The 15,861-nt window shown below is 37.4% G+C and overlaps 1 protein-coding gene across 1 annotated transcript in view; it reads left to right on the top strand.

Annotated features, from left to right (window-relative positions):
• The first annotated feature begins 2,383 nt into the window (after nt 1–2,383).
• Nucleotides 2,384–15,861, top strand: part of LOC122402161 (matrix metalloproteinase-2) — a 159,264-nt gene continuing 145,786 nt past the window's right edge. The window contains exon 1 of the mRNA XM_043404752.1: nt 2,384–2,885. Coding sequence (XP_043260687.1) covers nt 2,790–2,885 — 96 coding nt within the window. The 5' untranslated portion in view covers nt 2,384–2,789. The remainder of the gene's footprint in view (nt 2,886–15,861) is intronic.

The raw sequence follows: 15,861 nt of genomic DNA, 5'->3' as shown, positions 1-15,861 counted from the left end.
GTTTTGGGAACTGTTGGTACTAGATAGCGTGTTAGAATATTTTGAGCCGTGTCTGCTATGGACTTTAGAACTTGAATCCTTATTTTTCTGAAAATAAGTATTCTTGGATATTCCCAGTTTTCCTCGGTCTCACATGACGCACACTCTCAGGCGGGACGTCTCCCTTGAATGACTCACTGGTCTCGTTTCTTAAAAACTCCGCATAAAATTCGCTCGTCGATCTTCCAGCTATGAAAAAAAATGGCTCGATCGAGAACGATCGCCAATGATTTCCGCCCACGCCTTAACAACAAATCAACCGTTGGCAAGGAGCAATAACCAAAGAAATTGGTAGAAATTCTATTCAATAATTGGATCTAGCGGTTTTGTAACTCTCGACAATTATTTATGACTCTAGGCAATAGAAATTAGTTTAAATTATTCCCTCCTCGTTCAACTGCATAGGTCTTCTGAACAAAAATGTCCCAAATATGGAGCTTTTCGCATAAGTGACATTCATCCGTCTTTTCAGAAATAGAAATAGATATTGAATCAGAGAAAACTAAATATAAAAAATGTAGAAAGATCACAAGTGTAACTGTTTTAATTATTACCCGACGAGGAACATTTTATTATACTAAAAAGTAATAAAAAGATGGAACAGGAGAAAAATGGGCCGGAAGAGACCTCAGCAGGGATTAAATAGGCGAAATTTATTCGAGAAAATTATGGTCCACGGTATGGATTTTCTAAAGGCAATGTACCACATTAGAGAGGAAAGAATTCCGGTTATCGGCGCAAAGAACGAGGTCAACCCGCGTTGGCACGTTCCTGGAGATAACGATTCTCATTCCTTTGGTCGAGTTTGATTATCTTCCGGTATCCGGTGTGTCCTACGGGAGGCTTCCGTTTTTCTTTGACGGTTCTTGCTACTCCTCGCTTACATTTACATTTCATTGATCCGCATCTACGCTGTGTCGTCCCTCTTCAGGCTTTCCTTCGGTCCATTGGTTGGATCCGTGACGTTTTTCCAGCTTACTGATTGTAATGCTTTGCGCCCGTCGGATTATCCCCGAGATGACCGACCCTGTTAAACCTTTGAAGCCTCGATGTTTGATTATTATCTCGTACGAGTCACTGGTTACGACGGAACGAGAAGATGAAATTGTCTTCCATCGAATAAATTGTGATACCAGGATCTTCGCGTTGGAAAATTAAATGGAAAGTTTGCGGTAACGATTTCTTACTATGTAAATTCACTCCAGAATTTAAACATCCTGCAATTTTTCTATACAGACATTTTATAACACGTTTCTGAGCTTGCACAAGTGTTTTTGTAACTTTAATATGTGTCTGGATGTTTTTTTTAACAACGAACGCAAAGTATCATTTTACGCGAAATAGCTAAAATGTGACTTACACCACTATGGCTCTCAATCCAGGGCGTTCAAAAATACCACTTTGTTGATTGAGGCTTCGTTAAAAAGTTATTAACGTTTAAAGTTTCGTACCGATCCGGAAAATTTTTCGGCGAAAAAAAATTTCAAATTGTTCTGGGAAAAATATTTTTGGTTGCAAGGGTCAATTACAATAATTTTTGGTGAATACACATACCCCTGAAATCCTACTCACTTTCGAGAAAAAAATTCGGGTAGGTGCCTTTTGGCGAAATTAAAAAATTTCAAATCGTTCTATAAAAATTATTTTTAGTTGCAGGTGTCAATTACAATCATTTTTCATGGATACATATACCCCCGAAATCCTACTCACTTTCGAGAAAAACATTCGTGTAGATGGACAAATTTTATTAATAATTTTGTTAATAACTTCTTAACGAAGCTTCAATCAACAAATCGGTATTCGTGAATTTCGTCTTATTTTGGCCTCTAGAATCTCATTAAAATTTTTCCCAAAAGGTGGCCGAACACCCCGTATGTCAATGTAACTATTTGAAAATTTCTGCAATCCTCCAATAGTTTATTATTTATTAAATGCTTCGAAGGAAAGTCGATTTCCATTTACCAATTTGGTAAAAATCAACGTTAAGTAAAATAATTCAGTTGTCGGACCGAGAGTCCACTCAAGGGTTAATGCGTCATGTGAGGGCCCTTCTCAGCTGTTTGTTTATATTTCCTGTCAATTATTGATGTTTTGCGACGTATCAGAGGGGAAAGCGGGGTTAACGATGGTGTAAATTGTCGTAGGTCGGCGGATGGACGTGGCAGCCGCTGAGAAGTCCGAACACGGAAGAGAGTACGACGCCCGTCGACACCGGCGTCGGCGTCGAAGAAGCGGTGAATCGACGGAATTCGGCAGGTTCGCGCGAAGGAAACGAGAGCGGAAGAAGCGTGAGTCGACGTCGCGGATCAAACGAGGGAGAAGGGGGAACGTTACAACGTCTTAGCGGGGAAGGGAAGGAAATAAAAAAACAAAAGTTGTTCAGTGGTACTGAGTAAGCCGTAGGCCTCCTAGGAAGGTCGTCGTTCGATTCCGCTCCGACGTTTTATTTTATTTCGCTTCTACGGTTCTCCACGGAAATCGTGTCGCCAATTTAGTCTCGCGATTCGACATGAGATTCTTCCGGTCGCGTTTACGTTCGTTGCAACGAATACCGCGACACTAACGCGTGTGAGGTTTTCGTCTCGTCGCGGACACCGGTGGTCCGGATCGGTTGTGGTGCCTTTTCGAATCGCGTTAGGTGGACTCTGGTTCCTCTAGTGGTTTCGGGGACCGTTCATAGAGCAAGTGAAAAGCAGCAGTGATTTTTTTTCGGTTTCGTCGCGACGAAATTATATACACGTGATCGCAAGATGATGGTGCTTGTTCAGACGGTGCTGACGGTGGTCTTCTCTGCGTTGGCGACAGGAGCATCGCGATCCTCGGCCATCTACGCGGACGACAAAGTGGTGAGTCAATGAATTCTGCGAGCTTTCGCAGCCTTGACTTGTTCATCCGTCACACGGGTTAATTATCGGATCGAGTCACGAGCAATTACTGTTTTTTTTCCTGTTAATTCAAAAATGTTACGGAACAATTTATTGTTCAATCAGTCGGCTGTGTTTTGAGGATTATATCCGTCATAAGAAAGTGGCGGTATTTTAAAGTTTGTTAGCATTTGCTATTTAAATTGTAATTTTAGCGAAAACTAAATTATCGTAAATTTCAATATGTTTAGAATCTTTAGAGGTAGGAACAACATAAAATAAACAAGTGCCTGTTCTGAAAAGAGGTCGCCACAGCTGGCTGGTTACGTACAAATAAGCAGATAACATAGTCGAGAAGAAAGCTCCAAAATTGTAGGAAGGATGCTCGTTAACAAATTTGTTAAAGTTATATCAATAAAACGTGGTTTATTTGTAAAAATGAAACGTGTGCCCCTACAGCCATAGAAACGTAAATCACTAAAAACATCTGTTTATCATCTTTATTTACTATAAATGTTTTGAATCCAAAAAAGGAACAGCGGATCCTTGTTTGTTTATAGTAAATAAAGATGATAAACAGATGTTTTCAATGATTTACATTTCTGTGGTTGTACGACACACGTTTCATTTTTACAAATAAACCACGTTTTATTGATGCAACTTTAACAAAATTACGTTGTGTTCGTGAACTATTTGAGCAAATCGATCTTCTTCGAACAATGTTTAACATTCAAGTTTAATAGTTGCTTTTCCAATAGCTGGTTTTTGAGCGATTTTTGAAAAAACACTGTAGGCGTTTTGGCGGAGAAAACTGTTGATCGATTAATTTTGAAAAGTATAGACGTCCCTGGCGCGATATTTCACCGTGGTCTGTAATCCACCGAGTAATCCGGATTATGCGGAATAAAGAAAAAGATGGTACCTAGATCTGGCCAGAGGCGTCATAATTTAAACCGGTGTCACCGAAGTCGCCAATTAATTATTTCACGAACAGCTCTTACGATTGTTCGTGGAACCTCCTGGAAACCATGCTTCGCGAGGGCTCTAGCCTGATTTAGGGAAACCTAAATTTTCCTAAAAATTCATTTTACTGTTCGTTCGAAATTAATTGAGAATTTTTAGATCGCGAATGAAAATTTCTACAGTACCGAGCGTAACTGTAATACTGATATTTTCAAGATTTTTATAATTTGAAAGAAAAATTCTTTGCTGTTCGTTAAAAATTATAGTAGAACAATGTTACGAATCTATAATTAAAGAATCTTTATGAAAAAATGACTTAAAAGTCCTTATACGCGGATATCCCTTCCATTAGTCGACACGATGCAACGAACGAGGTTCGCGCGCGTTTATAGAGGTTGCATCAATTGGGGTTTCGCTTTACCGTGAAATGTATGATTTCCTTCTTCCTAAGACAAACTACGCATCGTCTTGGTGCCCGAAGATCCTAACCTCATGAATACGCATCATTATTCATCTGTAAAGCAGAGATCTCTTCTCAGAAAGCATTCAATATTCACTCTGTCGTCTCTAGTAACTCTCTTATTCTTAGGTTTCGCGGAAAATCGAACAACTTCTCGGAAACATTCTTTTCAACAGAAATTATTCGATTCTCTTAATATTAATAAATAAATCGTTTGCTTAATATAGAAATCAATTACAAGAAGAATATATTTCACACTTGTTTTCACCGCCTAATTGTTCTACTATTTTTACATCATTTTAAGTAAAACTGTTCTGGGTGGCAGCAAATGAATCCTTCGTCATATTTAATTGTCATAATACAGATTATTCTAGTGAAGTTCCTCGGTCGTCATCGTTCCATCTCGCGAGAAAAATTGAAATATAATATCAATATACATATGTTTCGAACAAAGCACGATCGCATTTAAAATTTCCAGCGTCATGTATTCCTTTTCTGTATGCATCATTCCGTACGTGTGATTGCCTTTAATTCGATAGATTGATAAAATAATGATTCAGTGTCAAGTAATTTCTGAATCATTTGTGAAGTAGTTAATTACTCGAATATTATTCAAAACTATTAGATACATAGTAGAGGTGTAAATGAATGAATTTTGTATTTCTTTATAACGAATTTCACTGTCTAGACAAATTGATGGACAATGCATTTATTTAAATAATATATAGACAAATGAGAAGGACAAGTTCAGAAAACTCGGCACGAACTAATATTATTTCTCCGGTGACAACACTTCTTCGATCGATCACGGTCTGTCCCACTGATGATGATCCATCGATCGTCAAATTCCCACGTCCAAATTTTGACTACCATTCATACGATTCGTTAATATACTTTTTTTTTTAAACTTATAATATAACAATTCCGGAATATCCACTGGTGAAAGCTCCGTGTCTCAAATATAGTGCAACAAGTCGCTGACACGAACGAAAAGGGAAACATAAAATGGCTTAAAAAATGACAAAGTTACGCGTGATAGCGTTGAAATTTGGTTTACGAGCAAATTTCTGCCGTTTTGTCACGATATTGCGAAGACGTTCGTCGCACGAGGGTGGCGAAAAATGAAAATTGTAAACGAGGCTGGAAGAAATACGACGTGGAGAAAGGGATCGAAACGCGAAGAAAGGGATCCGTGGCTGGATGTAGGTTGGGAAGGCAAGAATTTCGACTGGGGGTTGTTTCCGGGGAAAGAAGCGAATCGCTTGACACGAAAGGAGGGTTGTGAGGACGCAGGCGCCACGTCTGAAAGCACGCAGTCAATATACGCGACTTTCGCACGCGGAATCGACCGTGGTTCTTCGTCATCCCGCCACACAGCCGCAAACCGCCTTTCTGTTTGTGACACACGCATAAAATAATGCCACGTGCACAGTCCTGGCGCCCCCGCATCGCCCGAGATATGTGTAAGCTGCGAACATTAAATCCACACTGCTCGGTACAACACACACTTTCAAACCCGAGCACGCGAAAATTCAGACAACGAGTTTCATTCGAAGAAAAAACTAGATGAATCTTGAAAAATGCGATTGCACTTTTACCCCGGGTATAGAATTTCAACAGGAACATGTTTCTCTTCATAAAAAACGTTACTTCGACCCTCGTGTCAAAAGGTTGTTCGATAAACAAGGTGCCTCGGTGCGCTGCCATCTTAGAATAAGATATATTGGGAATTTTTGGGGAAAGTTATGGTTTAAAATGATTAGAGACAAAGAAAATATCATAAGGCAAAACCGAATACAATTTTATTCATTTCTATGCACATGGAACACTAGAATTTTTATTACACTATTCGATACAGTGTTTTAATATACTTTGAATTGCCATAACTCTTGAAGTATAAGTTTAAGGCAAAAATACCGTAATACTGTTTTGTAGAGCTTGAAAAATTAGATCGAATAGTGCTATCGCAATTATAGAGTTTCATTTTAAAAAAGGATGCAGTTGCATCGGTGCATCTAAAAAGTGCAATTGTATTTTTTAAAGAAATAGAATTTTATAACTTTGATTACGCTATTTGGTACAATTTTTTAATTTCGACAAAAGAGCACTTGTACCCTATACCTAATAGTTTAAGAGTTACAGCATTTTAAAGTATACTAAATTATTTCACTTTAATTTGTCATAATTCTTGAACTAATAGGTTTATGGCACAAGTGCTGTCATAATATTTTGTAGAGCATACAAAATTAAATCGAATAGTGCTATCAGAATCATAGAGTCTTATTTTTAAAAAGGATGCAGTTGCATCTAAAAAATGCAATTGCACTTTTACAAAAAATCGAATTTTATAATTTTGATTACGCTATTCGCTGTAGTTTTTTAATCTCTGCGAAAGAGTATCAAGACACTAATGCCATAAACGTGATAATTTAAGAGTTGTAACGCTTTAAAGTTTATTAATTTATTTCATTTTAATCGAAAATTTGAACGGAACATTATTTTTGGAAACATATTAATTTCAACTTTCGCAGGTTTCTTTATTTAGCTAAAATAGAGAAAATGTTTATTATTTAAACACTTTTATGTAAAATTTAATTCTCTCTAAAGTTCGTCCGAGCAAATATTCTATTTTAAACCTTGCTTTATTGTTATTTTTTTTCAGTTCAAAATAAGCTATCGACACATTTTTCTTTAATAAACGTAAAATGTTTGTTATGGCGTTAACTTTCTTTCCGAGGTACCGTGTCTACGGTTATTAGAAAAATAATTTTATTATCGACAAAGGATTATTACGTGTTAATTCTATGATCAATTTCTCGACCATCTGTGTCGGTTTTTTTAGGCTCTGTGTGATCGTATGGTGAGAATGTTTTCTCCCACTGGCACAGTCTATCAATGGGTGTGGTTCGTTCGATGTCCGCCACATGTGTTACTAATTACGCCAAGCCAGTCGTTTCGCACGCATCGAATATAGAGAGATCCAGAGCTATTCTTCGACTCCCTGCTCGTCATCGACCGTAGATCTCGATCTAACGTACGATTCTCCAATCCCCGAAGCGAGAAAAATGCATCCGCAATCCTGTATACTTTGAAATATCAGATACTTTCCTCAAACTGCAGCCTTTTCATTCTTACAATCATTTTTTATGATTTAACGACCATCTTAAAACAGCACTTTTTCCAACGTAATTTTTACAATATTGGTTGTAACTATAATTCAAAGGAAAACATAAATTCCATGTGTTTCTAGATTTCTTGTACTCGGTACCTATTAACATCGAATTTACTTGTTTGGAGTAGGAGTTGTGCACGAAAGTAATCGTGTAATATTTATTTTATACGGTGCTTAAAACTTTATCGATACTGAAGCACAGCAGGTTATGTTTTACGGAGTAATAAACGTTAAAATAATCCAGTGAACAGTACTCGGTGCAACAGTTTAACACGGTACTTTACTGTTAAACATCTCGAAAACTGTCGAGTGTCTGTCGCATAAACCTTAACTGCGTGTTTTGGTAATTTTTTAATGGTTTCTTAGAAACTTTTGTTACATAATGAAGGTTACTTTTTAACACAGTTTGAATCCATATATTTTAACTCTACGTTTCAAAAGTATCAAATATTTAGTTCGTACAAAAATTATATCTCAAGTTCTAATTGACTTTACTGTAATTCTTATAATTTTTAATATTTTTGTACGAAAAAAATTGTGGATACTCTTGAAACGTAGAGCTAGAAGTATGGGTTCAAACTGAGTGAAAAAAATTCTAAGAAACCATTAAAAAAATTGTGATCTGGATGGGAATACTCTCATGAGGGGACTAGTGCGAAATGCGTTTTTCTTAACTTTCTTTGGGAATTTTTTGCAAAGAAACTATAACACCTTTCGCAGTCAAATTTACAAGGTTCGTTTCGAAAAATGTTGAAATCGGTGGCGCTGGATTTTCTCAAACATAATCGCTTTCGAAAAACGTTGATTCTCCGAGTTCGAACGCCACATGTTAGGATGTGTCGCTATTTCCGAACAGACTGACAGGGAAAAAACTAAAAATTTCGTAAAATCGGCGTGTCTCTGAAGCTTCGCGAACAGAACATCGTTATTAAGTAACATAGTGATTAAATAAGCAAGCCCTCGACGTTCCGTAAAATCTTGAAACGTAACGAGCTCCTGCAGCTCGTTGAGCACATCTGCTCTTCCTCTCATCCTCCCTCGCATAGTTTTCTCCGGTCTTTTTTATCCTCTCCAGCGCCGTTCTGCATGCCCTTTCATTCTAAGCTTCGCTTTTGCGCCTTTTTTCTCTTTCCTCGACTGCCCCCGCGCTCATGCCAGAAACTCCTAACTTCTTCGAGACACCGTGTCTTGCTCTTTGCTTCGATAATCGCTTATCGTTCGAAATAACTCCGTACAACGTGTGCTCAATCTGTGACCGTTACATCCCCAAAATTGATAGCTTCAAAAATATTAGTGTTTCGATGCCCATTAAAATTCAAGAGAATTCAGTCTTTTCGCGATACGAAGAAACACTTGCCTCGTGTTCTTTGTTAGTAGAACCGATAGGAAATCCTAAAAAACAATGTCTTACAAATTCCAAGGATCAACAGAAGTCTGTTGGTACCCTAAATTGCATATTTGTGAATCATCTTCGATCGTCCATAACGCTTGCAAGGGTCTTGCAAAGCGAATGTGTAAATATTAGCTGTAGATAGTCAATAATTTTAAAGATATAAATAATTAAATTTACGAATTGTATATTTTTGTAAACCATTACTTTAAATATTAAATAAGGTATATTTATTGTTATAGATTACAAAAAATTATAAAATGCACTTAATATGCAAAAATATAAAAATATTGTATCTAGGGGTTGGAATAATCCTCTACAAAGCTCCTGTTTCATTAACCCTTTGCACTCGAAGAACGAGCAATACCAATTGCAATTTTGTGACTTTTGAAAATAAAAAAGTATTCTTTTCTCCGAAAAAATAAATAATTTAAATTTTATTCGTACATTTCTTAAATTTAATTTGTGTTATCGTAAATGAAACCAGAGCTATGGTATTATGTTTGTCGCTATGGCAGCGGCAGTGGAGTGCAAAGGGTTAATTCTATTAATAAAATTATAAATTTGCACAAAGCATCCGCAGTCTAACGATAAATTATCCGTGGGAAAATGATCGTTCCTGAATACCGTTGACCCGAAACTTGTTTTTCCAACAAACGTCAGGCTCGTAGGAGTCCGGGGCAAAACGAGTCGGCGACGCGACGCACACGCGCCCTTCCTTGATTAGCGTCTAGACGCGGCTGCATACGCATAGACGTGCAATCCATATACGCAGACGCAGAGTGGTGACGCGCGTTGGTAACCTTCTGCGTCTACGAGCTAGCGTTAATGACCGCAGCTTGTCCCTTTTTTCCGCGACAAAAGACCGGCCCTTTTGACGTAATCAATTGCAACTGTCACCGTTAACAGCAAACAACGCGATCGATGCACGCATTAACCCCGGTATACCGCGCCTAACCCCAGTCCATTCTCTCTAGTTTACGCTAAACGCCGCGTCTAGCGACGGGGGTTTCGAAAATGGCTGGAAACTTGAATCGTTAACTACGTTACAAGTTTACAGCATCGCGATCATATTATCAATTCTTTATGACGAGGAATCATAGCATCGTGAGCACGTATGTTTGTCTGAGTATCGAAAGGAACCGAATTCTAAATGACTTTCGTTTGAATCTTTCGAATCTTCGTAAGTACATTTTGCTTCGACATCTTGGAATGAGATAAATTGGGAATTTTTGGGAAAAGTTATATTTTTAAAATGGTTAGAGACACAGAAAATATTATAACGCAAAACCGAATAATCATTTTTATGCGTCGATGAAACTGTATCCTTTCTCCACATGGAACTCCACAATTTTTATTGCACTATTCGATACAGTGTTTTAATACGCCTTAAATTGCCATAACTCTTTAACTATGAGGTTTATGGCACAAGTACAGTAATACTGTTTTGTAGAGATTGAAAAACTAGATCGAATAGTGCTATCACAGTCACGGAGTCTCATTTTAAAAAAAAGATGCAATTACATCGGGGCATCTGAAAAGTGCAATTGCACTTTTACAAAAAATCGAATTTTATAATTTTGATTATGCTATTCGGTGCAGTTTTTTAATCTCTACAAAAGAGTGTTAACACACTTATGTCCTATACCTAATAGTTTAAGAGTTGTAGCACTTTAAAGTATACTAAATTATCTTACTTTAAATTGTCATAACTCTTAAACTATTAGGTTTATGGCACAAGTGCTGTAATAATGTTTTGTACAGCTTAAACAACTAAATCGGATAGTGTTATCGCAGTCATAGAATTTTATTTTAAAAAAGGATGCAGTTGCATCGGTGCATCTAAAAAGTGCAATTGCACTTTTAAAAAAAGTAGAATTTTATAACATTGAGCATGCTATTTGGTGCAGTTTTATAATCACTACTAAATAGTATATAAACTTTTATGCCCTATACCTGATAGTTTAAGAGTTTGGAGTATACTAACATTTTGTAAAGAATTAGTACAAATGCAAATGCCCAAGAAATATGATTAACACGTTGACTGCCGCGTCATCCACATATGGGTGGCATGATTTTTCTCTAAGGTGCTGAAACAATTAGTACTCAAGGTTAAAAATAAGTTCAATGACAAATGATGGATAGTTTCCAGTTGTCTAAAAACAAAATGTCGTTTTGGTGGACAATTTGAGGGGTTTGGTCTGACAGACAACGTGTTAACTCTACGCACTCCTATGCAACTCGACATTTTTTCAAGTCCAAACAAACAGAATTCAATTTCGTTTTCGTACATCCCGAAGGAAAGCACAAGGATTGTGCAGTTTGTTCAAATAGAAAAATACTTGGAGGAAGAAAAGAAATCAATTATTTTTGTGAAACGTACGAAAGAAAACCAAGGATTGCATCCTGGAAATTATTTCAAGAGATATCGTACGCTTGAAAATTGCAAAATACAGCAATAGCGTAAATAAAACAGATATTTAATTGAATTTGTTTGTTCCTCTATTCGTTCGAATTGCCCTATTCTATGGTTAACGTAAATCTGAAAACTCTTGAAAACGTTGGGAGCTGCTGGTAACAAAATTGAAATATTCGAAGTGCAAAGGGTTAAACGTGTTAAGATTCATGGTTTATATAGAGGAACGAGGAAAGATGTGTCACGTAGCTGAACGAGCAAAGAGAATTTCTTAACGATGACTGTATAACGGTGACGCTTGTGTCGCTCGCACGTGTCATTTATCGCGACGCCATTGTTACACCGCAACTGTGTACCATTATGGTATCGTAGCTAACGTCCGATAGTGGCTCGTGTGAAACAGCCTTAATAGGTGTCGTGAACCTCGCTAGGAGAGAGTGGATGTTATCAGGCGGGGCCTTCGGCCTTACTTCGAAATCATTAAACCAGGCACTTATATGCAATCGAGGTCGTTAACTGCAGGAAGTGCCGGCGCCTATACAGAAATGCTTCGACTGTGTGTCAATACGTGACACACACGCATTTGCCCACACACACCTGGCAAATACTAGCGACAACTTATTGTCACCAAGGCTCATGTTCACCAAGTCGATATTCGATTATTCGTCCCTGATCCATACCGTCTACCTGCAATAATAGCATCCGGCCATTTTGAAAGTTTCCGCGGCTCTACTCGCGCTCGTTTCATCGCTGGATCTGCCCAGGGACGAAAAATTACCCGTTTCGTTATTCGTCGCAATCATAATTCTTTATCCAACCCTCTCTGTGTGGATTGATATAGAAATGACTCGTTTAGAAAAAGTACGACGGAAAGAAATTGTGCAGAAAACTTATTCACATAAATTACCGTGCAATTGTGAGTCCCCTGTCGGATAAACTACCATGATTTCTAGAACTTGGCCCATCTATCATACTATACAAAGATCGAAGAAGTTGTTTCCTGTAATTTTTCGTAACTTTTCTCCAAGTTCTATTTTCCATCTTTCTCATTTCTCGTGTAATATGTACAGAATTAAAGTTAACTATTTCGTTGGAACTCCGAATTTTCGTATATGGTTCGAGCAATTTTGTAAATATACATATGTATTCTTCACGTTGTCTAAGAATGATATCTCACGCATGTATAGAAACACGAATCGACGCGTATTATGTTCTAATTTTTAGAACAATGGGTCAACAGTATTAACCAAGTTATTCTAGTTTCGTTCATTAAATATTTCCGGTGGTTTGATGGCGAAATATGAACCCTACGATCCCATTTCTCGCGTTGAGTCACCGAATGTGAACTCGTTTATAAAATCGAATCGACGCGGCGCGCTCGCAGAATTTCGAATTCGTTGAACGTAACGGTGTTTTCTGTAGTTGGTATTTTGTATTGTCCGTCAGGAGTATTCCGTGAACGTACGTGAGAATCTAGCCTTCGAAAGGCACACACCAATCGCGCTCGGAATTTCGTATCGTTCGATGTTTATCAGCTCTTCTTCTTGGCAATTCTATCGCCTTCGCGCGATCGGAATTTTCTCCATTCTCCTTTTCCGGCAGGTTTTAGCAAACCGATTATACGACTATGAGTATTGTCACTTTGACGGCCGTTGTCACGGTTATGTGATCGCGTCGTTGCAGTCGTCGTTCGTTCGACTTCTTACGTTTCTCGAGGTTCAAAGTTTATCTTGTGTGCTAGTTATGGTATCCCAACGTTTATTAATTCCTTGTAATAATATTCCTAGCATCTTCGTGTGCCTGGACGTTTACAGTGTCAATATAGAAAAAGCTTTGTTCGTACGAAATCAATCGTCGAATCGTCTTCGAACATACAAGGTGCCTCTATTCCTAAAAATTACAAAAGATACTCTAATGTTCATTGTTTCGTTTTATTCATTTTTATGCATCGATGTATCTAAAAAATTTGCATCCTTTTTCCAAACGGAACTTTATAATTTCGATTTAACTGTTCGATGCAGTTTTTTTAATTTCTATAAATTTTTATAAAAATAGAAGTAGTAGTATATATTTAATTTCTATACATTTCTATAAAAATAGAAGAAGTAATAGTTCTTTAATTTCTATAAATTTCTTTAAAAATAGATATTAAAAAACTGCATCGAACAGTTAAATTGAAATTACAGAGTTCCATTTTAAAAAAGATGAAAATTTTTTAGATAAATAGTATTAGAGTATTAGAAGACTTATAATACGTTAACATAGTATTCAAACGACGCCTATTCGTCTGTGGATTTTGCACGAGAGTAAAATTTTAATGTTCCCGTTGCTGCAGAAACGAATTATTCGCGAGGATACTCGTCCTGGAAATTAAACAAGTTACTTCGAAGAAACTAATAGCACCGCGAACGAAGGGTCAAGTTGTTTGAACCGCGAGTAACGAATGAGAATGCGTTTACTCGGGACGATGCGTCTAATTAATTGGCCAGTTATGTATTACGTTTAAAAGTTTTTAAGCAGTCGTTCTACTTCGTTTATTTAGATTAATTATGCCAATTAGTAAGTCCGATTTTGAACGAATTTTGTTTAAACAAAGATAGAATCGACGATTGGATTTTCAAGAAATAAAATCTAAAAAAAATTCTCCTAAAATCCGACTCAGAAATCAGAATGCCTTTGATTTTTATTCAAAATTGTTCAACAGGATAGGGGAAATTGATCGAAAAACATGACTTTCAATTTTCGCCCGACATTGTATTATATTTTCGATAATAAATTTCAATAATTTGAACTCTCTATCTCTTCACGATGACTTGTAGTACGCTAATGTCACGTGACTTAAACAAATATGGCGGCTACGATAATTTTCAAAGTTTTATAGTGCTTGTTGAGAAACCTCCTGTAGATTTTCGTTGTTTTACAATGCTTCGTCGAAAAGGAGAATTAATAATCAAAGATCTACGAGTGTTTTCTTCGTTGGGAAGAATGGTTGCATTTGATTCATACGAACGTCGTATCCCTCCACCTAGGATGATTAACGAACGACCGTGCTACGTTTTCTCTTTTTCTTTTTTTTTTGGGTACTGGGTGACGTCATCTTCCGGCCGCCCTTTCATGGCGCCACTAATACACTCACCCTAGACGCGATTGTATCGGTAGGTTGGGAGCATTGACATTTACTGGACACGAGGGCAGCAGACAGAATGGAGGGTGCTCCCGAAACTCTTAGCTCGATAAATATCAGTAAATCCCTTTTCCTAGATCTAGAAAGCTTGTTAGGTTGATGTAACAGCCTATACGCCTTCTATCCAAACGTTACACCCCTGTTTGTACAAACTGACCCGTTCGAATATTTTCCAAATTGTTCGCGACACCGAGCAACATTTCAGGTGAAAATTCTTAGCACGATAGTCGATCACGTTCTGAAAAATTATGCTACAAACAAGTACGTCTAATGAGAAAAATAAAAGAATTAATGCAACATAATTTTCTAATTGCCCCAAAAATATTTAAAGTTGCTCATCTGTGGGATCTATGCATCAGATTGAGAAACACTGATGTAGATACTCGAAACTTTTTAAGATACGAATAATTACGGTGGAAAAATAATATTAATTCGGTTCATAAGTTTTGATGCATTTTTGTATCGAGAGAAAATATGTACCAAGCAGGAATTTATTGATGTTGCAATACCGCAGCAATTAGGTGAATTGCCTTCACCAGAGTCGAATGGCGCTCGCATACTACAGTGAATATATAATATTTTATAGTACACACGAAAATTTACGAACTGAATTAGTATTAAATTTCACGAGACATCCTGTGAACAGATGGGGTTATAGAGAACTTATAATTGTTTCACTTTAATTATTTATGTTTTAAAGAGTTATTGAATATCTACATCTAATATTTTGCATACTACTATTCTGTAAAATTCCCTCGTGAGTATTTTTAGAATTTTGCTCCCATATGACGATTCTATCGATCCTGATTAATCGAACAAAGAATCGGATTCGTTAGTTTTATCAAATTCTAGCCGACAAATCGGACCGTGGAGAGGCTCCCTTCGTTTCTGACTCGGTTCGTCCCTTGTTTCCTCGTTATCCGCCCTTTATTACTCGTCCCTCTATTTTCCCCCGTTTCGCGATCAATTTAATTTCCCCGTCTCCGTCTTATTTGTCGTGTTTTATTCCAATGACTTTTCCTCCTACCTTCCCTTCAGTCATCTTTATTTCTGTTGTTCTCTTCGCTTTAGCTGTTACGCGCTTATTTGTTATTTTGTTTTCTCGGTTGCCTTTAGTCCGTTTCGGTCGTCCGGTCGGTCGATTGTTCGCTATTTTTCATTTCGTTCCCTTTGCTGTCGCATAACTCTGGTCTCTGGCGTCTCGCTTCATCCATTTCACGCGTTTTGGCGTTCCTTTTTCATTGTTCCTTTCAGCCCCTCCACTCTTTTATTCCTTTGCTTCGGTCCGGTGAGTTCATTTTTTTCATTCTCTCGCGTCTTCAATTCCATTTTACCCCCTTTCATTTTCACTTTTTACCTTTGACTTTCTTACG

This window comes from Colletes gigas, unplaced genomic scaffold (assembly GCF_013123115.1).
Source record: "Colletes gigas isolate AHSC1104 unplaced genomic scaffold, ASM1312311v1 Colletes_gigas_Sc00033, whole genome shotgun sequence".
NCBI classification, from domain to species: Eukaryota; Metazoa; Arthropoda; class Insecta; order Hymenoptera; family Colletidae; genus Colletes; species Colletes gigas.
Note: the sequence above shows the minus strand (reverse complement) of the source record. Positions and strands in the feature narration are given on the sequence as shown.